The 24168-nt window shown below is 49.9% G+C and overlaps 3 protein-coding genes across 3 annotated transcripts; 2 read left to right on the plus strand and 1 right to left on the minus strand.

The window, feature by feature from the left end:
* Nucleotides 1–358: 358 nt before the first annotated feature.
* Nucleotides 359–1687, plus strand: LOC132353318 (interferon lambda-3-like). The gene is made up of 5 exons (XM_059904420.1): nt 359–538; nt 818–895; nt 1165–1308; nt 1417–1500; nt 1589–1687. The coding sequence occupies exons 1-5, from the start codon at nt 359–361 to the stop codon at nt 1685–1687; spliced, it is 585 nt and encodes a 194-aa protein (XP_059760403.1).
* A 16472-nt stretch (nt 1688–18159) lies between these two features.
* SYCN (syncollin) lies at nt 18160–18582 on the plus strand. Its single transcript, XM_059905473.1, has one exon. The coding sequence runs from the start codon at nt 18160–18162 to the stop codon at nt 18580–18582; it is 423 nt and encodes a 140-aa protein (XP_059761456.1).
* Nucleotides 18583–20458: 1876 nt separating this feature from the next.
* On the minus strand, nt 20459–23744 carry NCCRP1 (NCCRP1, F-box associated domain containing). Its single transcript, XM_059904659.1, has 6 exons — nt 23431–23744; nt 22774–22836; nt 22637–22688; nt 21894–21989; nt 21175–21313; nt 20459–21048 (listed from the first exon to the last, which is right to left on the minus strand). Exons 1-6 carry the CDS (start codon nt 23693–23695, stop codon nt 20908–20910), a joined length of 756 nt encoding a protein of 251 aa, XP_059760642.1. The 5' UTR covers nt 23696–23744; the 3' UTR covers nt 20459–20907.
* Nucleotides 23745–24168: the final 424 nt, after the last annotated feature.

Below are 24168 nucleotides of genomic sequence, written 5' to 3' on the forward strand. Positions count from 1 at the left end.
TCACTTTTCCTACATCAGCTGGGATTGCCCAGCTGCACAGGCTAAAAGCTGCGCCATGGAACTCAGGCAGGAATTGCACCTCAGACGGAGCTGGAAGTTCAGAGACACGGACAGAGCAACGAGCTGAGATCCAGAAGAGGAGGCTGAAGTCAGAGACGCCAGAGGAGACTGAGAGACCCCAGGCGACAGCCTCAGAGTGGACACTTGATCCCCCATCTGCTGACAGAGACCAGAGAGCAGGAATGAAGCTGGGTCAGCCCCTACATCATTGTCTGGGACCCTCACCTCCCCAGAGCCTCCACCCTCACCCCCTGACGCCCTCCCTCCCCTCATCTTTCTGTCCTTCCTTAACACAGACATGGCCCCGGGCTGCACGCTGGTGCTGATGCTGATGACCGTGGCGCCGAGCAGGACAGGAGCAGCTCCTGTGCCCTCGCCCCTCGGGGCCCTCCCAGGTGCACGGGGCTGCCACATGGCCCAGTTCAAGTCTCTGTCCCCACAAGAGCTGCAGGCCTTCAAGAGGGCCAAGGACGCCTTTGTGAGTCTCCCCCGGCCCCTCCTGCAGTGGGCGACCCTCCACCCCTCCCTCTGGGCGCTCCCCGGCTACCTGGGCTGAAGGTGGGCCTGCCCTCCCTGCACTGGGCTGACCTCCACCCTCCCCGCGGTGGGCGATCTCCTGTCCTCCTGCGGTGGACGCGCCTCTGCGGTCCTTTTGCAAGTTCACCTCCCGTCCTCCTGTTGTTGGCCATCCTCCAGTCTCCCTGGGGTCTCCCCTCTGTCCCTCCCCCTGTGGGCTGACCTTGCCCTTGCTCTCTAGGAAGAGTCGCTCTTGCAGAAGGACTGGAACTGCAGCTCCCACCTCTTCCCCAGGACCCGGGACCTGAGGCAGCTGCAGGTGAGTTGGGAGAGTCAGGCCCACCTGCCCTCACCTGCCCGCCCCGCTCCGGCTCTGCAGGTGGCCCCTCACCTCCTCCTTCTCTCACGTCCTTCTCTCCCTGCCCTCCCCACCCGTCCCCTGACCCCTTCCCCTCAGCCAAGCACATCGGCTCTCACCTGACCCCGACTTTCACCTTCCACTGTCCCTTCCTCTGTCCTCCTCACCTGTGCCTCCTCGCCTGTTCTCTCTCATGTGCAACTCTCACCTGTCTTCTGTCTCCTCCTCAGGTGTGGGAGCGCCCCGTGGCCTTGGCGGCTGAGCTGGCCCTGACACTGAATGTCCTGGAGGCCACGGCTAACTCATCCCTGGACCACATCCTGGACCAGCCCCTCCACACGCTGCACCACATCCACTCCAAGCTCCAGGCCTGTGTGAGTGCTCGGGGCACCCGGGCCGTGTCTGGGCTCTGGCCACCTGTACGTCCCCCTCTGTCCCAGGCCCTGCCTCACACCCTCAACACCACCCTCCTCTGCCCACAGGTCCCAGCTCAGCCCACAGCAGGCCCCAGGCCCCGGGGCCGCCTCCACCACTGGCTGCACCGGCTCCAGGAGGCCCCGAAGAAGGTGAGTGACCGGAGAGGGGAAACCGATGGCTGGGCTCAGCTGCGAGCCCAGACATGGGAGCTACTGAGCCATCCCCCTCTCCCCCCAGGAGTCCCGGGACTGCCTCGAAGCCTCTGTCATGTTCAACCTCTTTCGCCTCCTCACCCAGGACCTGAAATGTGTTGCCAGTGGAGACCAGTGTGTCTGACCCTGGAGACCCACCTGTCTCAGCATCTTTTTTACTTTTTTTAAATTTAATTAATTAATTTATTTCTAGCTGCCTTGGGTCTTTGTTGCTGTGCACGGGCTTTCTCTAGTTGCGGCAAGCACGGGCTACTCTTCATTGCGCTGAGTGGGCTTCTCATTGCGATGACTTCTCTTGCTGCGGATCACCGGCTCTAGGCGTGCGGGCTTCAGTAGTTGTGACACGTGGGCTCAGCAGTTGTGGCTCGCGGGCTCTAGAGCGCAGGCTCAGTAGTTGTGGCGCACAGGCTTAGTTGTTCAGCAGCATGTGGGATCTTCCCGGACCAGGGCTCGAACCCGTGTCCCATGCATTGGCAGGTGAATTCTTAATCACTGCGCTACCAGGGAAGCCCTGTCTCAGCATCTTAGATATTATTTATGCACAAACTACCTCCACTGGATTATTGCTTCCAGATCCCTATTTGTTTTTGAAGCCCCTAAAAGATATTTATTCTTGTACTTTTTGTAAAATGTGTGAAAATAAACAATTTTTCTATGACATTGACCTTGTTTACATGTGACTGTATAAGTGACTGCACAACTGCATATGTGACTGTGGCCCTCTGAGAGTGTGTGTGTTGCGGTGGGAAGGCGAAGTGAGAGATGAAGAGACTATGAAAGAATAAATGAATGAGGAGTGAAAGAATCACTGAGGATGTTTTCAGCCACAACAATGGAAGATTTCATTGCATCACAAGCTATCATTACATTAAGTAATAAGATGTCTAGAGGAGGCTGTGTCTGGGCAGATCAGCCGGACCATGGCTTTATCATGGACCTACGGTCTATATCTGTTAGTATTTCTAAAGATATGTGTTAAAATTGTGTTTGTGTTACATTCACCCCAACTTCCTGTGGTTCTAAACCTGGGATGACTATTGTCAGGGTGGCGATGTGCTGGGAGAAATATCACAGAGAGAGTTGTCACCAAAAAATCATTAAGTTCCACTGTGGGCATTGTTCTATGTAGACAATGGTGTTGACTGCAAATAATTTTCTTGTCTGATCTGTATGTCTTTTATTTCCTTTTCTTGCCTTATTGCACTGGATAGAACTGTAGTACTATGTTGAATAAGAAGGGTGAAAGAGGGCATCTTTGCCTTCTTCCTGATCTTAGGGGGAAAACATTCAGTTTCACCATTAAGTGTAAATGTCAGCTGTAGGTTTTTTGTAGATGCTCTTTTTCAAGTTGAGGAAGTTCCTTTCCATTCCTATTTTTCTAAGAGTTTTTAAAAATTATGATTGGGGACTTCCCTGGTGGTCCAGTGGTTAAAAATCCGCCTTCCAATGCAGGGGGCATGTGTTAGATCCCCGGTCAGGGAACTAAGATCCCACATGCCATGGGGCAACTAAGCCCGTGCACCACAACTACTGAGCCTGAGCACTCTAGAGCCTGTGTGGCACAACTAGAGAGCCCGTGTGCTGCAACTACTGAGCTTGTGCACTCTGGAGCCCGTGCGCCGCAACTAGAGAAGCCTGTGTGCTCTGGAGCCCGTGTGCCACAACTAGAGAGAAGACTGCACACTGCAACGAAGAGCCCGTGTGCTGCAATGAAAGATCTCGCATGCCACAACTAAGACCTGATGCAGCCCAATAAAAAAAAAAAAAAATCATGAATGGATGTTGAAATTTGGCAAATGTTCTTCTTCATTGTTTGATATGATCACGTGATTTTTTTTTTCTTTAGCCCGTCTTGGTGGATTGTATTGATTGGTTTTCAAATATTGAACCAACCTTGCAACCTTGGAATGAATCCTTTAGGTCATGGTGTATAATTTTTTTGATCTACTGCTGAATTCTATATGCCAATATTTTGTTAAGGATTTTTGTGTCTATATTCATTACCTTACTTTGTGTGAGATAACAAGTTCGCATTATTTTTTAAGCCAGTTGAGTTAAAACTTACTGTTACTTGCAGCCAAAAGCATCCTTAATGACACACATGGAAATGAAAGGTGAGTTTCTCTCAGAGTTGAAGAATTCTGGCTGCATGGGATTGTTCTGCCTCTGCCATCCCCAAGACTGTCATTGATACAAAGCTGCAAAGAGTCCTTGTATTCAGTATCCATGGAAGGGGGGCAAGAAGATGAATAATCTGGGGCTGCAATCTGGGGAAACATGCTCTTCTGCCTACTCCTGTCTCTATGACATTACTATTTCTTACCTCTGTTTCTTGAAAGTTTCACTCCAACTCTTTCAAATCTTCTCTGCTTCCTCTTATCCACTACTCCATCATGTCCTCTCTCTCTCCAAATGGATTACTTTGCCCTCTCCCTCACAGAAGCTACCAGGTAGAAATTCCACATCATCTATACCACTCTCCTACCTGTCTCCACCATCCTTTTGCTCCCCTGTCAAAATCAATCAATTTCTCTTAATGACATGAGAGGGGCCAGTGCCTGATCCTGGCCCCTCTTATGTCTTTCCTCCATAAATTATCCTTCTCTTATCCTCCATTTTTCAAAACTTCCTTTCTACAAGTACCTGCCCATCAGTGGTCTCCCCTTTTATAAAACCCCTTTCTTAGTCTGTCCTCTTCTCTTCAACTATTTCTCCATCTCTCTTTTCCACTGGCTCCATTTCCTTACCTAATCCAGGCTCCATAGCCCTTACAGTTGGCTTCTGTTCCCAGAACTCCACTCCACAACAACAATTTCTTATAGCTAAATCCTGCAATTGCTTCTCCAGTTCTCACCCTAGAAGACCTCTCAGTAGCATCCAACCCATTCCTCACCAACTCCTTCTTGTAACGCTCTCCTACTTTGACCTTAGTGATACCACCCTCTCTTTGTTTTCCTTCAATTTCTGTCTGGTTCTTCTCAGTCATATTTTCTGGTTCTCTTTCTTCTTCCCACCTCTTGAATACTGGAGTGTCTCAGGGTCCTATCCTGGACTCTCATTTCTCTTCTGTCTTTATACTCTCTCTGGGGTCATCTCACATATCCTCATGGATTCACCAACTACCTTCTCGCTGACTACTTTTGTATCAGTCTGCTTAGGCTGGGTTATGCTTTAGTAACAAATGACCCTCAAATTACAGTGGCTTATAACAACAAAGGTTTATTGCTCACTTATGCAACACAACCATCTTTTTAAAAATAATTAATTAATTAATTATATTTTTGGTTGCATTGGGTCTTTGTTGCTGCATGCAGGCTTTCTCTAGTTGTGGTAAGTGGGGGCTACTCTTCATCGTGGTGCACGGACTTCTCATTGTGGTGGCTTCTCTTGTTGTGGAGCACAGGCTCTAGGCATGCGGGCTTTAGTAGTTGTGGTGCGTGGGCTCAGTAGTTGTGGTTTGCGGGCTCTAGAGCGCAGGCTCAGTAGTTGTGGTGCACAGGCTTAGTTGCTCTGTGGCATGTGGGATCTTCCTGGACCAGGGCTCGAACCCATGGCTCCTGCATTGGCAGGTGGATTCTTAACCACTGAGCCACCGGGAAGTCCGCAACACAACCATCTTGAGTAGGCTGACTCTCAGCTCCTCACCGGGATTCAGGATGAAGGTGCAGTTGTATCTGGGACATTTCTGGTCTTAGAGTAGAGAGGTAAGAGTACATGATGGAGGGAATCCCCTGGTTTGGACTCGGCGCTTTCACTGCTGGGGCCCAGGTTCAATCCCTGGTTGGGGAAATAAGATCCCACAAGCTTTGCGGCTCAGCCAACAAAACAAAACACAAAAAAGAGTACATGGTGTACTATCCACAGGCTCTTAGAACTTCTGCTCAGAAATGACACAGACCACTTCCATCCCCATTTCATTGGCCCAAACAAGTGACATAGCCAAGCCTGAGGTCAATAAGGCAGAGATTAAAAATTTTCCCCAAGAAATGGATTCCTCACTTTGGAAAGGAAGAAGGTATTTGGAATGATAAGGCAGTATAACACATCCTAAGTTCTTATCTCCAACTCTGACTTTATTATTTATTTAGTTTTTGGCTGCATAGGGTCTCAGTTGTGGCATGTGAGATCTTTCGTTGCGGCGTGCGGGCTTCTCTTTAGTTGCAGCATGTGGGCTTCTCTCTAGTTGTGGCGCACGGGCTCTAGAGCACGTGGGCTCAGTAGTCGCAGCACGTGGGCTTAGTTGCCCCTCGGCATGTGGGATCTTAGTTCCCCGACCAGGGATTGAACCGGCATCCCCTGCATTGCAGGATGGATTCTCAACCACTGGACCACCAGGGAAGTCCCTCCAACTCTGACTTTAAAGACAAAGACAAATTAGCTTTATTATTGTGTGTAGAAACCAGCTCAAGTTCAGATCCAAACTGGACCAGCTGATAAGCCAGTAGCAATGACCACTCTGATCCTAAAAGTTCCCATGCCATTTTCTGACTAATGATCCATAGAAAGGGATTTGCTGGTGGAAACCCCCATTAAGAAGAGCTAGTCCACAGTGCTGAGAAGGCAGGGCCACTGTCCACTCTCCATGGTTCTGAACACCGCTGTTGGCTACAGGAGGGTGGTTTCTTTCATCCCTGGGACCTTGGTGGATGCCTGTTAACTTCTTCAGCACTTACAGATTTTTAAAATGAAATATTGTCACATCACATATGGTTGTGGGATTTTTTTTTCTTAAATAACAGAAAACTTCAACTCAACTTGCTTAAACAATCAGGAATTTGTAATCTCATATACCAAGCAGCCTGAGGGTAAGATAGATAAGAAGTTGGCTAATTTAGGAAATCACACTAATGTTATTGATAATTCAAATCCTTTCCATCTTTCAGCCTTGCCGTCCTCAGCATTTCAGCCTCATCCTCAAGTTTGATCACCTCAGGTCACAAGGTGGCTACCGCAGTTCCGGATATTAAATCCTTTGAGCAATGTCCAGAGGAAGAAAAGGGACAGCATTTCCATGTATCTTTCTTATCACTGAGGAAAACCTTTCCCAGGAGCCCCCTAGCAGACTTTCCTTCAATCCCACACTAACAACCCATTAAAAATTGCAACCCCCCCTAGTGCTCCTGATATCCTAGTGCTCTACTTTCCCCCCCATAGCACATATCTCCTTCTAACACACCATAAATGTGCTTACTTTAAAAAAAAAAAAATGTGTTTATTTGGCTGAACCAGGTCTTAGTCGCGGCACACGGGACCTTTGCTGCTGCGTGCCGGATTTAGTTACTTCCTTGACCAGGGATCGACCCCAGGTCCCCTGTATTGGGAGTGTGGAGTCTTAACCACTGGACCAACAGGGAAGTCCCAAGAATGTACTTACTTATTGGGACTTCCCCGGCGGTCCAGTGGTTAAGACTTTGCGCTTGCACTGCAGGGGGCACCGGTTCGATCCTTTGTCTGGGAACTAAGATTAGAATATAAGCTCCACCAGCTCAGAGGTTATTGTCTGTTTTGTTCACCTCTGTCCCCGGCACCCAAAACAGGCACAGAGTAGGTGCTCAGTCAATACTTATTGAAAGAATGGATGACTGTCACATTGTGTCACATGCCTCAGCCCAAATGATTCACTGGAAAGGGACATGAGACAACTATAATTGGCTCAGACCAAAGATGGTCTGCTTTGTAGGGTGGGGGAGGGGCCCACTTCTCCTGAAAGCTCAGGTCACAGCAAAGATGGTAGATTTCTGATCAAAACGGAGGTTATTTCAGGCCTCCATAATCTATTACAAGCCTCCAATACTTATTTCATATTTTCTCCCCTCTCCTTAAAACTCCAACTCCTCTCCCCCATCCTCATTCTCACAGATGGCTCTGCTTCTTCCACTGAAAATATGGAAGCAGTAGGAGAGAAATCCCATATGCTCCCACTACCACATCCACTTACCTACCAGCATCGGGGCCTGGATGCTCTGCTGTCCTCCTTTCTAAGCCCAACTTCTCCACTTGGACCCTGGATCCTACCTGTTTCTTACTCATAATTCTCCCCTCACCGCTTATCCTGCATCATCAGTTTTCCCCTGTCTATTCCTATCATTTCTATTATTTATTCTATCTCGGGAACTCCCTGGTGGTCCAGTGGTTAGGACTCCACGCTTCCACTGCCAGGGGCACAGGTTTGATCCCTGGTCAGGGAACTAAGATCCCACATGCAGTGATGTGGCCAAAAAATAAATACATAAAAATAAAAACATAAAGAAATTCTATCTCAATCCCACACCCCTTCCAGTTACCTCCCCATTTCTCTGCCTCCTTGTACTAGTCAGGCTTCTCCAGAGAAACAGAACCAACAGGATACAGATATAGATATATACCAAAGCCCTGAGAGCCAGGAGAGCCTATGGTATAAGTTCCAGTCCAAAATCCAGGATGCTTGAGACCCAGGAAAGGCCAATGTCTCAGCTCGAATCTGAAAGCCAGAAAAGAACACAATCTCAGTTCAAAGCAGTCAGGCAGGTGGCGTTCTCTCTTACTCAGCCTTTTCCTTCTATTCAGGTCTGTCATTGATTAGATGAGGTCCACCCACAGTAGGGAAGGCAATATACTTTACTCAGTCTACCAGTTCAAATGTAATCTAATCCAGAAACACCCTCACAGACACACCCTGAACAATGTTTGACCAAATGTCTGGGCACCCAATGGCCCAATCAAGTTGACACATAAAGTTGACCATCACACTCCCTTTTCAGCAACGTTTGTCAAAAGAGTTGTCTATGTCACTGTCTCCTCTTCCCCTGTGTCTCCTTTGAGTAAGGCTTTTGTCCCAACCACTCCACATTCAGCTCTTGTTCAGACCATCAATGACCTCCATGTTGCCAAACCCAGCGGTTGAGTCTCAGTCCAATGTTTCCTGATCTGCCAGCAGTAGTTGACATGGGTGTTCATCCTCTGCTCCATGAAACACATTCTTCGCTGGCTCCCACTTTCCTGGTTTTCCTCCTCCCTCTCTGGTGGTTCCTTCTCATTCTCTTTTCTGATTCTGCTTCTCCCCGAATATACCAGGGCTCATCCTGGCCCTTATCTCTCATCTATCTGTGATGCATGTATCTCTTCTCATGGCTTAGAACCCAACCCTACCTCTACAGTCATGGCTCTTGTGGCAGATTGAATTCTTGGTGCAAAATTTCCCCCTCCCTGCATCTATACCCTTCCCATGGCCTCACTGAAGGCAGAGTTTACTTCCCTCCCCCTTGATTTTGGACCTAGCCATGTGACATTTTTTTAGCCAGTGGTATGTATGTGCAATGATACACAATAATGTGCCTGTTCTCAGTCTAGTGCTCAAGAGGCCTCATGGGTTTCCTGTGCCCTCCTGGGATTTTGTCATGACAATGAGAAGAGCTCCCCTGGCTTGCTGCTCTCCTTCAGCCAGGCCTCAGACCTGAGCCAGCCAGACCCTCAGCTTGAATCAGAGCCACCCAGCTGAACCTGACCTGCATCACCCAGCCCCAGAGATCAGCAGAGCCATCCCCAGCTCATCTGCAGATGGCTGAGCTAAGTAAGTGGTTTTTGTGTTCTTGAAATTTTTGTGGTTGTTTATCAGTCACAGCACACACTGACGGATACACCTTCCAAATTTAGCTCTTCAGACCTCACTCCTGAACTCCAGGCTTATACATCAAACTGACTACTGAACAACTTCATTTGGATGTCTAATGGGCTTCTCAAACTTATCATGCCGGAAATGTAACTTCTGCCCTTCTCCACCCTAAACCTCTCCATCTATTATTTTTCTCATCCTAGTAAATGGCAGCTCCATCTTTCAAGACCCACAGGCCAAAGACTTTGGAATTATCCTTGGCTTCTCTCTTTTTGTCATCTCCCACATCCAGTTAGTAAGTCCAGTTGACGCTACTTGAAAGAATATGCTGCATTGGACCATTGCTCACTCCCTCTCTGGCCCCACCCTCTCCCAGCTGGACCATGGCATCAGCCTCTCCCCTGTGCTCCCCAGTCCTGCTCTGAGCCCACAGTCTGTTCCCCACATGCAGCCAGAGGGACTCTGTGAACACCTGAGTCAGGTCAGGCCCCTCCCCTGCCCAGAGTGCTCTCCTGGCTCCATCTCACTCACAGTAAGTGTCCATTGACCAATGAATGAATAAACAAAATAATGGTATATATGTCAAAGAAAAATTGACCAGTCGATCTAAGAAAGAAATGGAATGGATTTGCATTTCCTTAATGATCAGTGAACATATTTTCATGTGCTTATTGGTCATTTGCATCAAAATGAGTCTTAGAGGGCTAAAACCAAGGTGTCAGCAGGGCTGATTCCTTAAGGAGGATCCTGGGAAGAATACGATTCCTTGCCTTTTTCAACTTCTAGTGGCCACCTGGATTCCTGGGCTTGCGGCCCCTTCCTCTAGCTTCATAGAACATCACCCCAGTCTCTGCTCCTATTATCACATCTCCTTCTCATCTGTAGTCAAATCTCCCTCTCATAAGGACACTTGTGTCTCCATTTACGGTTATTCCAGATAATCCAGGACAATCTCCCCATCTCAAGATCCTTAATTCAAGTACATCTGCAAAGTCTCTTCTGCCAAAAAAGGTCACATTCATAGATTCCAGGATTAGGACCTGGATATCTTAGGAGGCCATTAGCAATCAGCCTACCACAGTCAGCCTTCCCTCTACTGTACCCAGGTTGTGGAAAGACTGAATTCCCTTTATTTTCCCCTGGAGATCTGTGTCCTATCTGACTCTCTGATCATCCCTCAACCTGCCTCTTACCCAAGCTTTGTGATAATACCTTAATATCTATTCTTCCTTTATTAATAGGAAACTTGATTTTTACCAGGCATATGGCTAACCTGAGTCATGACTCAGCTTCTTATGGCATCATATGCTCACCTGTAACTAAGTTCTGACAGAAAGAGCTCTTAAAGGGTGGGGCATTCTCTTCTTCTTCCCTCCCTCCTATTCTCCACCTGTTGTCTGGGATATGCATGCAAAGGATGGAGTTCAAGCAATCATCTTGGACCATGAAGAGGAAGCCACATATTGACGATGGAGCAACAGTATGGAAGGAGCTTGGGTTCTCGCACTATGGAACCCCAGACAGTCTGACACTGGAGCCCCAGACAGCTTGGGTGGCACCTCTCTTCATGAAGGAGAGAAGAATACTCCTCATTTGCAGTAAAATCAAATACAAATTAGTGATAGGCAGAATAATGGCCCCCCCAAAGATGTCCCTGTCCTAATCCCCAGTTATGACAAGGGGGAGATAAGGTGGCAGATGGAATAAAAGCTGTTAATCAGCTGACCTTAAAATAAGGAAATTATCCTGCATTATCTGGGTGAGTCCAATGTGATCACAAAGATCCTTTAATATGGAAGAGGGGCAGAAGAGGAGGTCAGAGTCAGAGAGAGATTTGAAGATGCTATGTTGCTGGCTTTGAAGAAGGAGGGGGCCACAAGCTAAGGAATGTAGGCAGCCTCTAGAAACTAGAAAATGCAAGGAAATGGATTGTCCCCTAGAGCCTCCAGAAGGAATGCAGCCCTGCCAACACCTTGATTTTAGCCCAATGAGATCCACTTTAGACTTCTGACCTCCAGATCTGTCAGATAATGTCTGTGTTGTTTTAAACTACTAAGTTTGTAATCATTTATTATGGCAGCAATAGAAAACAAATATATAATTGATCCAGCCTTCTTCCCCTGAATCTTTCTCTGTCTTTAAGGCCCATCACTAATAATAATAATCAAGGGACTTCCCTGGTGGTCCAGTGGTTAAGAATCCGCCTTCCAGTGCAGGGGGCGCTGGCTCGATCCCTGCTCGGGGAACTAAGATCCCAAATGCCACGGGGCAACTATGCCTGCGTGCCGCAACTACTGAGCCCGTGTGCCACAACTAGCGAGAAGCCCATGTGCCACAACGAAGAGCCCACACACCTCAACGAACGATCCTGCATGCTGCAATGAAGATCCTGAGTGCCGCGACTAAGACCCGACGCAGCCAAATAAATAAAAATAAATTTAAAGAAATAATAATCAAAACCAACACCAACATTAATAGTTAACATACTGAGCATTTTCCTGTGCCTGACACAATCTCAGCACATGACACTTATTATCTTATGTAAGCCTCACAACAATCCTACAAAGGAAGTAGAAAGCCTTAAATACAAATGTGGGAAAAGAAAAAAAAAAGGCTGAAAATTAGCAAGCTAAACATCAATCTCAAATGTTAGGATAAGAACAACACAATAAACTCAAAGAAAGAATGAAAACCAAATGCACAATAGAAACTAATGCTATTTATTATTATTAATGAAATAAGATAAAATGAAAGAAAAAACCCAAATATGCAGTAGAGAGGATCTACAAAGCTAAATGTTGGTTATCACTAGTAATTTGAAAAGACTAATAAAACCCTTGCAATTTTATCTCAAAATCGATGAAAAAAAAGATTCAGCCATTAAAAAAAAGAAGGAAATCTTGCAATTTGCAACAGGTTGGATGGCATTATGCTAAGTGAAATAAGTCAGGCAGAGAAACAAATACTGTGTGATCTCGCTTATATGTGGAATCTCAAAAAACAAAACCAAAAACAAATGAAAAACTGAACTCATAGAAACAGAGAACAGATTGGTGGATGGATGAAGGTGGTCAAAACGTACACGTTTCCAGTTATAAGATAGATAAGTCCTGGGTATGTAATGTACAGCATGGTGACTATAGTGAACAATACTGTATTGAATATTTGAAAGTTGCTAAGAGAGGACATCTTAATGGTTCTCACCACAGGGAAAAAAATGCAATTATTCGAGGGGATGCATGTTAACTAAACTTACTGTGGTCATCATTTCACAATATATGCATATATCATTATGTTGTACACCTTAAACATATACAGTACTATATGTCAATTATATCTCAATAAAACTGGAAAAGAGAAGGAAAAAGAAGAAAAAGAGATAGAGAATATATCAATGACCAATATAAGCAACAGAAAAGGAAACCTTCCGAAATTTTGCCATTTGCAGCAACATGGGTGGACCTAGAGGGTATTATGCTCAGCGAAATAAGTCAGACAGAGAAAGACATATACTGTATGGTATCACTTACATGTGGAATCTAAAAAGTACAACAAACTAGTGAGTATAACAAGTAAGAAGCAGGGAATTCCCTGGCGGTCCAGTGGTTAGGATTCAGTGCTTTCACTGCCGTGGCCCGAGATCGAGTTCAATCCCTGGTCGGGGAACTAAGATCCCGCAAGCCTGGGAGCCAAAAAATAAAAAATAAAAATAAAGTAGACACAGATATAGAGAACAAACTCGTGGTTACCAGTGGGGAGGGGCAATGTAGAGGTGGGAGAGTGGGAGGTGAAAAGTAGGCTACAAGGATGTATTGTACAACACGGGGAATATTGCCAATATTTTATAGTAACTGTAAAAGGAGTGTAACTTTTTAAAATTGTATAAAAAATAAAATAAAAGGAAAGGAAACGTTCCTTACAAGTCTCAAAACTAGAAGAGGTAACTAGCTTTTGTGTGTATTGTCTCCACTTTACACACGAGGAAACTGAAGTTCACAGAAGTTGAGTATCTTCCCTAGTTCACGCAGCAGGTAAGTGGCAGCGTCGGGATTTGAACCTGAGGCTCCAGCACTCACCTGCCCGCTACACGAATCTCTGTGCTTTGGCGCCACCTCGCGAGAGTGCCCAGTCTCCCCATCCCGGCCGGCAGCCCGCGAAACTCCGCCCCCTCCCGGGATTTAGTTTAGGGTTTCCACCGCCCACCTGCCGGGAATCTCGGGTCAAAGTTGCTGCAGCCCTTAGGAGGTTCAGACTCCGCTTACTCCACAGGCTTCCTTCTGAAATTTCATTGGATTTTCTCTCTCAGTTTCAATCACTCCCCTGCAGTGGCCCCCACCCTGCAGCCTTGATCACCTCTGAATTCCTGCCACGCCCTCCTGGTGGCAGGTTGCCTATTTGGAGCCGAATTATTGCTATATCTGTCTCAGATGGGAGTGTCAGCCTTGCTCAAGGACCCCCAGCAGCCTGACATCACCTGGGAGCTGGTAGGAAATGCAGAAACGAAATCCTACCCCAGACCTGCTGAATCGGGATCAGTATCTTGACCCTCCCCACCCCACCTCGCCCCCCAAGTAATTTGCAGCACAGTGAAGGCTGAGTAGCTCTGGCCTAGACCACAAGGGGACCGTGGGACCCAGGGAGCCTTCCAGATAGGCCCCTCACCTGGAGCAGGTGTAGCTGAGAAAATGGTCTTCAGCCACGTCCTGAAGTTAGACGATGACTGATTTTGTGTCTGCGCTGGAGAAGATTCAAGTGCATTCCAGGCATCTGGGTTCCAGGCACTGTCTTACGAGGCTCCGTCGTGGACCCCAAGAGATGTTCCTTTTTCTATTGCTAATGGAATTTTGTTTAATTTGTTTGGAAAATTATATGAAATAAACTTTATAGGAGCTGAGCAAATTGAGGTATCAATAAAGAAAATTCTAGATGTGATAAACAATCAGTGACATATGAAGTCTTAGAAGACCAAAGCCCTAACCCAGTGGTTCTCAAGCTCTAGCATCAAGTCACCAGGAGGGCGTTTAAAACTCAGACTCTTGGGCCCCACCTCTAGAGTTTCTGATTCATAGAACTGGGGTGGGCCTGAGAATCTGCACTTCTCACAAGTTCCCAGGGGATGCTGATGCTGTTAGTCCAGAGACCATGCCTGGAGAACCACTGTTTCCAAGCCACAGAGTCAGGGCTGCTTTGGAGGGTTGTATTAGCCCCTGAGAATTATATAGAAATGATCCCAGGGACTTCCCTGGTGGCGCAGTGGTTAAGAATCCACCTGCCAACGCAGGGGACATGGGTTCCATCCCTGGCCTGGGAAGATCCCACATGCCGCAGAGCAACTAAGCCCACGTGCCCCAACTACTGAGCCTGCGCTCTAGAGCCCGTGCTCCGGAACAAGAGAAGCCACTGCAATGAGAAGCCCCCGCACTGCAATGAAGAGTAGCCCCTGCTCTCTGCAACTAGAGAAAGTCTGTGAGCAGCAACAAAAAGACCCAACACAGCCATAAATAAATAAATAAATAAATAAATAAATAAATAAATAAGAAATGATCCCAGCCAGTGACCTGTCATTACAGAAGAGTAATTCATTCCAATGATCCAGTGTAAATTTAAGTACTGATCTGAATATTTTCCTGTATTTATGCACAGATTTAGCATTTTCATTTAAATTATGTGTCACCTATAATGTTATTTATGTTCAGGTTCTACCCTGATTGAGACAAAAACTTTCTTTTTTCTTCTAGTGGCACTTTCAAGTGTATACCCACCTCCTTTTTTTATGGTCTGATGAAAAATGTCAAATCAAGGCGTGAGATCTAAAAAGGGGATTTTTTTTCCCCACATTGTACGAATGAAAATACATCGGTGGATGTTTTTTTAAAACACCTGCTGTTCTTCCCACTGCATTCCCAGAGTCCTTTGCAACGCCCCTGTAATAGCTCTTTTCACATTGTGTTCGAATTATTGATTTACCATCTAACTTTCTGAAGGGCTCATGGGTTTCTCAAGGGCAGGACATTCTTCCATTTGAAGAAAAAAAAATGTGCAATAAGGAGATGTTTATTTTTCTACTATTTGTCCACTATGTGTTATCAACAGCGAGGAAACTGTTTCTGGAGGAAGATGCCTGGTAGGCGCTCACGTGGGCATGTTTGATGTGTGCATGGAGTTTTGTGATTTTGAGATTTCATGGGGCGTAGGGTGGGAGCGGTTGAGAACTGGGGTTCTGTTGATGATGGTGGGCGTGTGATTCTGTTGGCAGGATATTGTCTGGGACCGTGTTTCTCTGGCACTGTGGTATCAAGCATGTGTCTACACTTGCTGTAATCCTCTAGGATCCACCAGTGAGAATCAGTGACCATCAGTGGCTGACTGTGTGAAGGGGTGTCCCTACCCACCCCCCCGAACCCACGTGTGTGTCTCTGGACTGCGGATGCTGTACCCATGCCCCAGATCTCCGTGGGTTCTCTCTGACGCTGGCTGTGTGCTGTGGCTCAGTGGGTCCTGCGTTCCTGTCCCTGGTCTGCCTCCATGTCAGGGTCTCCTCACCATTCCATGTTGCTCTCTGTGTCTGAAGCTCATGGCCCTCCTGGGTGGCTGGGGCTCTAGGTGATTGTGTCCATCCCCAAGTCTGGTGGCCCTTGCACAGCTGGGAGGGAGGGGACTCTGTGTCCCTGAGGTTAAGGAGGCCCGCTGGGAAGTTAGCAGCTGGAGATAAGATTTCACAGTCATGAGAAGAAAGGAGAGAGAAGGATCCAGATTTGGTCTGGGGCAGGGCCAGGCCAGAGTCCAGGGTCTCAGAATCATTATAAGAATAGTTCTAGGGACTTCCCTGGCAGTCCAGTGGTTAATACTCCGAGCTTCCACTGCAGGGCGTGTGGGTTTGATCCCTGGTTCAAGGAACTAAGATCCCGCACGCCATGCAGTGCGGCCAAAAAAAAAAAAAAAAGGTATAGTTCTAATAGCTCCTGTTAATTGTGCACATACCATGTGCCAGGCACTGTACTTCATGCTTTATAGTTATACTGTTTTTATATTATATTGATACTGTCATTTATAAATATAACTATATTTATATTTATACTGTTGTATTTATTCAATATCACAATTAAGTATTTATATTATATTTATAAATAATTATGTGAATTGTTCCTAATGTTTTTGAATAATATTCTATTAGTTATAAATTACATAGTAATTTTTAATTATCATTTTCTATTATCATTTTCTATTATTCCATTGAAGGTAGGAAGAAAAGTTCAGAGAGGTGAGTTCACTTGCCCGAGGTCACTCAGCAAGGTGACAAGAGTCAAAATCTGAACCTAGTTCCAAGTGTTTCCAGCCTTTGGCTCGTAACCATTGCATTACCCTGATCAAGGCGGAAGACAGCATCTGGGGGACCAGGAGGGAGCAGTGTTAGCTGGGTGGCCATGCATAATAGCAGATTGTTGTCGGTGTCGCGTTGTGCTGGTGTGTGTTTATTGAGCCTTTATCGTGTGCCAGGCACCGTGCTAAAGGCTTTCACAATAAGAATATGGCAAATGCTCATATGGCATTTAGCAAGGGCCCTACTCTAAGTACTGTTATGTGGATTAATTCATTTACTCCTTACCCCAGCATCCTGAGGTGGATACTGTCCTTGTCTCCATGAGGCCCTGAGGTGGAATCATGTGTGAAAGCTTGTGGAGGAGCTGGAATCTGGCTCCAGGCAGCCTGGCTTCACAGGCTGTTCCTTCAGCCCCCATACTTTCTATTATCTCTTGTAATCTTCACAACAATCCTATAGTGTAGGAAGAAATATCACCCATTTTACAGATGAGGAAACTGAGGCCCAGACTTGGACTCACCCACAGAGCCACAGACTTGAACCACTGTCTGTCTGATCAGTTCATCCACACACCTGACCCTGTTCCTGTCTGGTGGGAGGCCAGGAACTCCAAAGAGCCTCTGAAGAGCCTTGGCCAGACTCCCAGATGCCAGGGGCCCTGTCTCTCCCTGAGGTCCCAGCCTCCCTAACCTTCCTGTGCAGCTCCTTAATTTTGCCTTTGGCTTGTGCCATTTCAGCTTGCTGATTAGTAAGCAGTCATGTTACAAAAATTGTCTAGTTTCCCCCAGATTAGGTTTTTATTTGTTTGTTGCTATACAAAAGGTTTAAGTTTTATACAGTTCAACAGGTCCTTTGTTTATATTATAGATGCAAGATTTCCAATCTTGGTTAAGAAAATCTCCTAGCTCCTTGGGAGTGGGAATGCTGGGCAGTGGGGTGGTGGGGGGGGAGGCAGCCTCTTCTTCCTTCTCTCTCCCCCTCCTTGGCTTGTTCTTCTTGGAGTGGGGACTGGGGGCAGGGTTGTTTGATATCTCCTTGTCAATTTATAAGCCCTCTTTATATATTATAGCTACTAATTCTAGGCTGTCCCAAGTGTTGCAGAATTTTCCCCAAGCCTTTTGTACATTGCCTTGCAATGGTTTTTGTTATGCAAATATGTCTAATATCTTAAGATTGGTTAGGAAGATCTCCTGCTCCTGGGGAGGTGGGGGGGGGTCTCCCTCCCCATCTCCTCTCTCCCCCCTCTTCCTTCCCCTCCAGGGTCTCTCTCTCCTTTTCTCCAGCTTCTCCATTCCCAAGGGCCTGCCTCCCGGGAAGGGGACCTGCCCAGCGTGGAGGCCCAGCTCCCCTCCCCCTCTTTGGGCCTCTTGGTATTTGGAAGGGGGTTGTCCATTCCTTGTCAATTTTTAAGAGCTCCTCCTCCCTATAACTATTAACCCTATGCTACCCTCTGTATTACAAGCCACTGGTCCTGTCATTTGCCACATTAAGTCTTAAGCTGCTGAGTTTTATGCAAATAAGTCCGTCTTGTATTCATCTGTTGTGGGTTTCCGACCTAGGTTGGGAAGACTCCCCGCTCCTAAGCGCCCTCCTCTTCCCTCCCTAAGTCCTTATCTTGCAGCTTTTCCTTTCCCACGGGTCAGGATCATAAAAGGGCGGGAGGCCGCTGCCCTGCACTGTCAACATGTCCCCTCTGTGCTCACTGCTGTTGGGCTTGGCCCTGGCGGCCGTCCCCGGCGTCCGAGGCGCCTGCCCGGAGCCCGCCGACCTCAAGAACGCCAACGGGACGCGCACGTGCGCCAAGCTCTACGACAAGAGCGACCCCTACTACGAGCGCTGCTGCGGCGGCGCCGAGCTGTCGGTGCAGCCGGGCACCGACCTGCCCTACCTGCCCTCTGGCTGGAATAACGTCATCTCGTCCCTCGTGGTGGGCCAGCGCTGCGAGCTCGTCGTGTGGTCCTCTCGCGGCAAGTCCGGCAAGACGCGCAAATTCTCGTCCGGCACCTACCCGCGCCTGGAAGAGTACCGCCGCGGCATCTTCGGGGACTGGTCCAACTCCATCTCCTCGCTCTACTGCAGGTGCCCGCCCGCTGGCCGGCGCCCGTAGGGACCCGGCCCTCCAGTCCGCACATCCACCTGCCTAGCTCCCAGCCGAGCACCCGGGCTCCAGCCCCATCATCCAGACCGCTGAGCCTCTAACCCAAATTGGGCGTCCTTAGAACCAGTCCCGGAGGTCCCCCTTCTCCTCACCCACGCCCCCTCCCCCAAGCCCATGCCCCTTGGATCTCCCAGACCCAACTCTGGGATTCCCAGGCTCAGAAGCTGACCCAGTAATCCAGCCTCCATTCTGGGAGCACCTTCTCCAACCTCAGATCCCAGAGCTCTCAGACCCAACTCTGGGACTCCCAGATTCCAAACCTGACCCAGACCTCAAGACCCCAGACCCAATTCTAGGAATACCCTATCTAGCCCTCATGCTCCACCCTCCTAGACCCTCTAGATCAGCCTTGGCCCCAGAAACCAGTTCCAGAGCCCCTGTTAAGGTTCTGAAGCCCCCAGACCCAACTTTGGAGGCCCCTGAGCCCACCCTGGACTCACATATCCAAGCTCACAGACCCGGGGGCCCTAAATGTAGCCAGGGCTCCCTCTAAAACCACCCCACCTATCCCTCTACCCCCAAGAACTCCAAGAGCCCCCAGCCCCAAACTCCCAGGCCAGGATGCCTAGCTCCTGAACTTGGAGTCCAGCCCGGGACCCCCCCCCCCATCTCAGGCTTCTTAGAACCCCTCCCACCTGGCACCCCCTGGTAATAATTTTTGATTCTGTGGCAGGTGCTACTGATACCTTAGCAGTTCCTCATCTCCATCCCCCGCAAAGTGCTGAGCCCCTCACCTGGCCTTGTCCGTGGGGTCTGCTGAAGTCCGCAAGACCCAGAAGAGAGCTCATCGCCTGCCTCCACCGCCCTGCCTTCCCTGTAATACAGCTGTTATGAACTTGTCCCTGTCTGCCATCTATTTGTGCCTGGGACCCAAGCCCATGCAGATGCGGGTCGGGATGGAGGAGAGAGCAGGGTGGTCAGGCCTGGATCAGCCCATACTTGGGACAATGCCGTGAATGGGGACACACCCGTAGATTCTGACATGGATTTAGGTGTGGACACACCCCCCCACACACAGGACATCTGGGTGACATGCCATGGTACTGCCGGTTGATTGTTAAACATTGAAATGCTTCCCACACTTTTTGGTGGATAGCCCTTCTCTGAATGCCCCCCAGCTGTTCAGGCCTGCTGGGACCTCCAGACTCCCTCAGAATTTATGAATAGGACAGTAGGAGGCCTTCAAGGACACTGCTCCAGGCTAGGGCCAGGGTCTGTTTTGCAATCTGGCCACAGCCCAGGACTTATGGGTTGTGAAGTGCTTTCAGTGCCCCTCTACCCAACACATGGAGAACACTTTAGTTCTAATTTGTATATTTTTGAAAATTCGAATTTGCAATTTACTACTCCCAAGGATAAGGGCCCTTGATGGGTACCTGGGTTTGGGGGCTCTGGAGGAGTGAGAGAAGAGAAATGAGGGGTCTTGGGGGGAGAAGAAGTAGGGGGACAGCTCTGGGGGATGATAACTTGGGATTGGAGGAGGAAGGGAATCTGGGGGGATTCTGAGTTAAGAGACATGGGAGAAGAGGTAAGTGGAGAGGCTACGAGGCCATAAATTGGGGATACGTGAAGAGATCAGAGGTCAAGGGAGGTACTGGAGGATCAAGGATTAGAGGATGTGGAAGTTGGAAAGTGGGAAATGAACGCAGTGAAGTTTTTTTTTTTTTTTTTCTGGCCACCACGCACGGTATGCGGTATCTTAGTTCCCCTACCAGGGCTCGAACCTGCGCCCCCTGCAGTGGAAGCACAGAGTCTTAAACACGGGACCGCCCGGGAAGTCCCTTGGTGAAGTTCTAAGGATCAAACACCACAGAAATAATCAGCATCCTTGGGCACATGTATTTATTCATTCAGTCAGCAAAGATTTATTGAGCCCCTACTATCTGTCAAGCACTGACTCAGGAAGAAGTGGCCACTGCCCTCATGGAAAATGCCAGAGAGTCAGACATTCAAAGATGTGTGAAGATGTCAAATGAGAAACCAAGGGTCAGGCAGGATTACGGGGGCATAGGAGGTGGCACGTGATCCAGGAGCAGCTGAGGGGTCATGAAGGTTTAGAGGGAGCAGGGAGGCGCTCAGGGAACATGGGGAAGCTTAAGGGTCAAGGAGGTGCTAAGGGTTAGGGACTTCTAAGGGTCAGGGAGCTGCTATGGGGTCAGAGAGATGCTAAGACGCCAGAAGTGATAAAGGAACAAGAAGATGCTAAGGGCTCAGGGAGGTGTCAAGGGGTGGATGGATGTGACGAGGGGTCAGAACGGGCCCGGAGCCAGCCAATCACTCCCTGAACTGCACAGACACGGAGGAGTTGGTCACCCTCGTCCGCAGCAGCCCACCGCGCTCCATCCGGTTCTTGGTCTTGTGCAGGAAGCGGACAAAGCGGACGCCAGGACCGTACTGGCGGAATACGTGGGACACCTGGGGCAGCACCGGGGTCACGAAGAAGTTCTTATGAGGGACCCATAAACGTTGCTCTCCTCCCTCTGTGAGGTCTTGGGACACGAAAGCATGTGTGCGGGTGGCAGACGGGTTAGGGAGTCTCACCTGGACCCAGTGGCCGGGGGGGCCTCTCCCAGAGGTCTGGGGGGCCACGTGGTGCTGGGCGATGACTGTGCGGTGGTCAGCTGCCAGCAGCCAGACGTGCAGCTCATACACACACACGTCCAGTCGGCTGTCCTCATACCTGGGGGTGGGGGCCAGGCCTTCAGCTGCCTCCACTGCCCCTACCTCCCAGCCCCAAACGCTGCCTCAGTCGCCAGTCAACACACACTCACTGGCACCCGCTTTGTGTGCCAGGGCTGGGTGGTGCTGGCACCACAGCAGTGACCAAGACAGCCCCACACCCCGCCCTCATGGGATTCATGGTCCAGTGGGGGAGGTGGGCATGTCATCGGGCAGTGACAAACAGGAATGGTCAGCGCCGGGATGGGGGAAATCTGGGCCACTGGAGGATAATGCATGTGACCCAACCTGGGGGCGGCCAGGGGAAGGCTTCCTGGTGGAGCCACATGTACCGACTCCTGAAGGAGAGAGGGGACTTCGCCTCGAGAAAAGAGGGTGGTCAGCACCCAAGGAAGAAGAAACAGCCTCTGGGCTGGCACACTGAAAGAACGGAAAGACTCAGAGAGAAGGGGCCACAGAGGTGGGCAGGGCTGGGTCCTGCAGTGGCAGGAGGGTCTCTGGGAGGATGGCGTGAGGCTTGCGCTTCGGGGAGGCCCTGTGTGCGAGCTGGCTGGGCAGGCTGGTGGGGCGGAGGCACATACCAGTCCATGACCGTGATGTGTGGCCGCTCAACATCAAGCAGCTCCTCCCACAAGCCCTCCGCCAGAAGGTCCACATCCTGCTGCTTCACGGTCCAGCTGTGAGAGACAGCACGGGGGAGGTGGAGTCTGCCATCTGCCGGGATTCTCCCAGGTCAGCCTGGTCCCAGCAAGCAGGACAGCCTGACCATTGCACCCTGGAAGTGATGTCAAGGGCACCGGCATAAGGGCACTGAGAGCTCACTCAGCCTACCTCACGGTCTCAGTTCCCATGAACTCCTCTGAGGGTAATGCATCCTGAGCCCCGTGTTGCAGATGGGGAAACCGAGGCTCACAAAGGGAAGTGACTTGTCAAGATCGAGCAGCAAAGAAGTGGCAGAGCTGGGATCCCAACCCAGGTGCCTGTGACTCTGAGCCTCTGAGTTGCACCATCCCACCCACCGTTCAGAAGCAGGGCCTGGTTTAATGGCAGATAGCTGGTGGCCTGGGTGACCCTCCCCGTCCCATGGAAAGAGGCTGAGCATAGGAACGATATTAACTCTTATTTATTTAACACCTACTATGTGCAGGCTACTCCCAGCCAGACCCTATGGCGTGTGTTTTATGGGCACGCTCTTATGACTAACCCTGTTTACAGAGCAGGAGACTAAGGCCCAGAGAGGCAAAGACCGTTTCTCCAGGTCCCACAGCGAGGAAGGCCGGAACAAGGAATCACAGGCAGGCCAGCGTGGGTCCTGGCCACTCACCTGAGGTCCTGCTGGAGCTTCTCCGTCTTAATGTCCCAGCCGCGGAAATTGCCTGGCGGGTGGACGAGCAAAGGATTAGAATGTGCCCATTCTCCAGGGCCACCCCCTCAGCACCGGGCTAGCCACGAAGCGCTTACCCAGAGTCTCCAGGGGTTGCTGCGTGGGACCAGTAGGGGGCGCTGGCTCATAAACGTTGATGCCTGAAATGCGCAGGGAAGCAGAACCTCAGGCGCGCTGAAGCTGCCCCTCTTCCGAATGCTCCCCAGTTTCTAACCCCAGGGCGGGCTGGAAGAGCAGGAATCAGTGCCCTGCTGCCAGACCAGACCAGCCAGGCAGGGGTGAGTGGTGAGTCATGGCCCTGGGAGAGCCCTGAGAATGTCCTGGGGGCAGAGGGACAATGCTCGGAGAGGGAGGGCGTTGTGGTGAGACAGAGGGGCAGAGAGAGAGGCACCAAGAAAAAGATAGAATATGGGCGGAGGGAGGGAGGGAGAGATACAGGGTGAGACAAAGAAACACAGGGAGAGATAGACGGAGACACATGACGTAGAAAGAAACAGAGATGCAGGTGGGACAAAGAGACACAAGGAGACAGAGAGAGGCACAATGACAAAAAGGGACAGAGACGGATGTAGAGGAATAAAAAGACAGAGGGACACTAATAGACAAAGACGGAGAAACAGAGTAGAGAGACAAGCAAACAGACGGAAAGAAGAAGAGACAGACGGTCTGGGTGAGCGAGCCTGGGGGAAGAAGACGGAGATGTCTCCAGCCCCGCGCGGACTTCTGTCCCGCACCTTCGGGGTTGGGAGAGCGGAGCAGGTTGCGGTAGAGCGGCCGCTGCAGGAAGAGCAGCTTCCAGGTGAGGCGCGGGGGCAGCTCCAGGCTCCCGCCCGGCGGCGCCCACTCCTGTAGCAGCAGCTGCTGTGCGTAGGCCTCGGTCGGCTGCTCAGGCGCGGGGAGCCCGGGGGTCTCGGGAGCCGCGGGCGACGGCGGCTCCTGGGGGCTCGCGGGTTCCTCCATCCCGCCACCGAGCGCCGGTCCTTCCCGCACCTCCTCCATCCGTCGGGTCTGGGCAACTGTCCCGGCTCCTCTGCAGGGCTCGGGGTTAACCCAGGGCGGGAGAGGGCGGAACGCCTCGGCTGGCATTTAAACGAAGGGTGTGTTGGGGGAAGGATCTGGGGCCCCAGGCCCTCCTCCCTCAGATCCAGCAGTCGAGGTCACAGCGCCTCCTTTTCCCAGACTGCAGAAGTCCGGGTCCCGGTCCTACTCCGTTTCCCAAGCCTCCTGCCCCAGTTTCCCCAGGGAAACTGAGAACCCAGACACCAGCCCTGGGAGAGGGGTGGGACCAAGGCGCTAATGCCAGGGCTCCGGGGCACATCCACCTCTTTAAGATCCCGCATGGCGGGCTTCCCTGGTGGCGCAGTGGTTGAGAATCTGCCTGCTAATGCAGGGGACACGGGTTCGAGCCCTGGTCTGGGAAGATCCCATATGCCGCGGAGCAACTAGGCCCGTGAGCCACAATTACTGAGCCT

The sequence above is a fragment of the Balaenoptera ricei genome, chromosome 19 (genome assembly GCF_028023285.1).
Source record: "Balaenoptera ricei isolate mBalRic1 chromosome 19, mBalRic1.hap2, whole genome shotgun sequence".
In the NCBI taxonomy this organism is placed as follows: domain Eukaryota; kingdom Metazoa; phylum Chordata; class Mammalia; order Artiodactyla; family Balaenopteridae; genus Balaenoptera; species Balaenoptera ricei.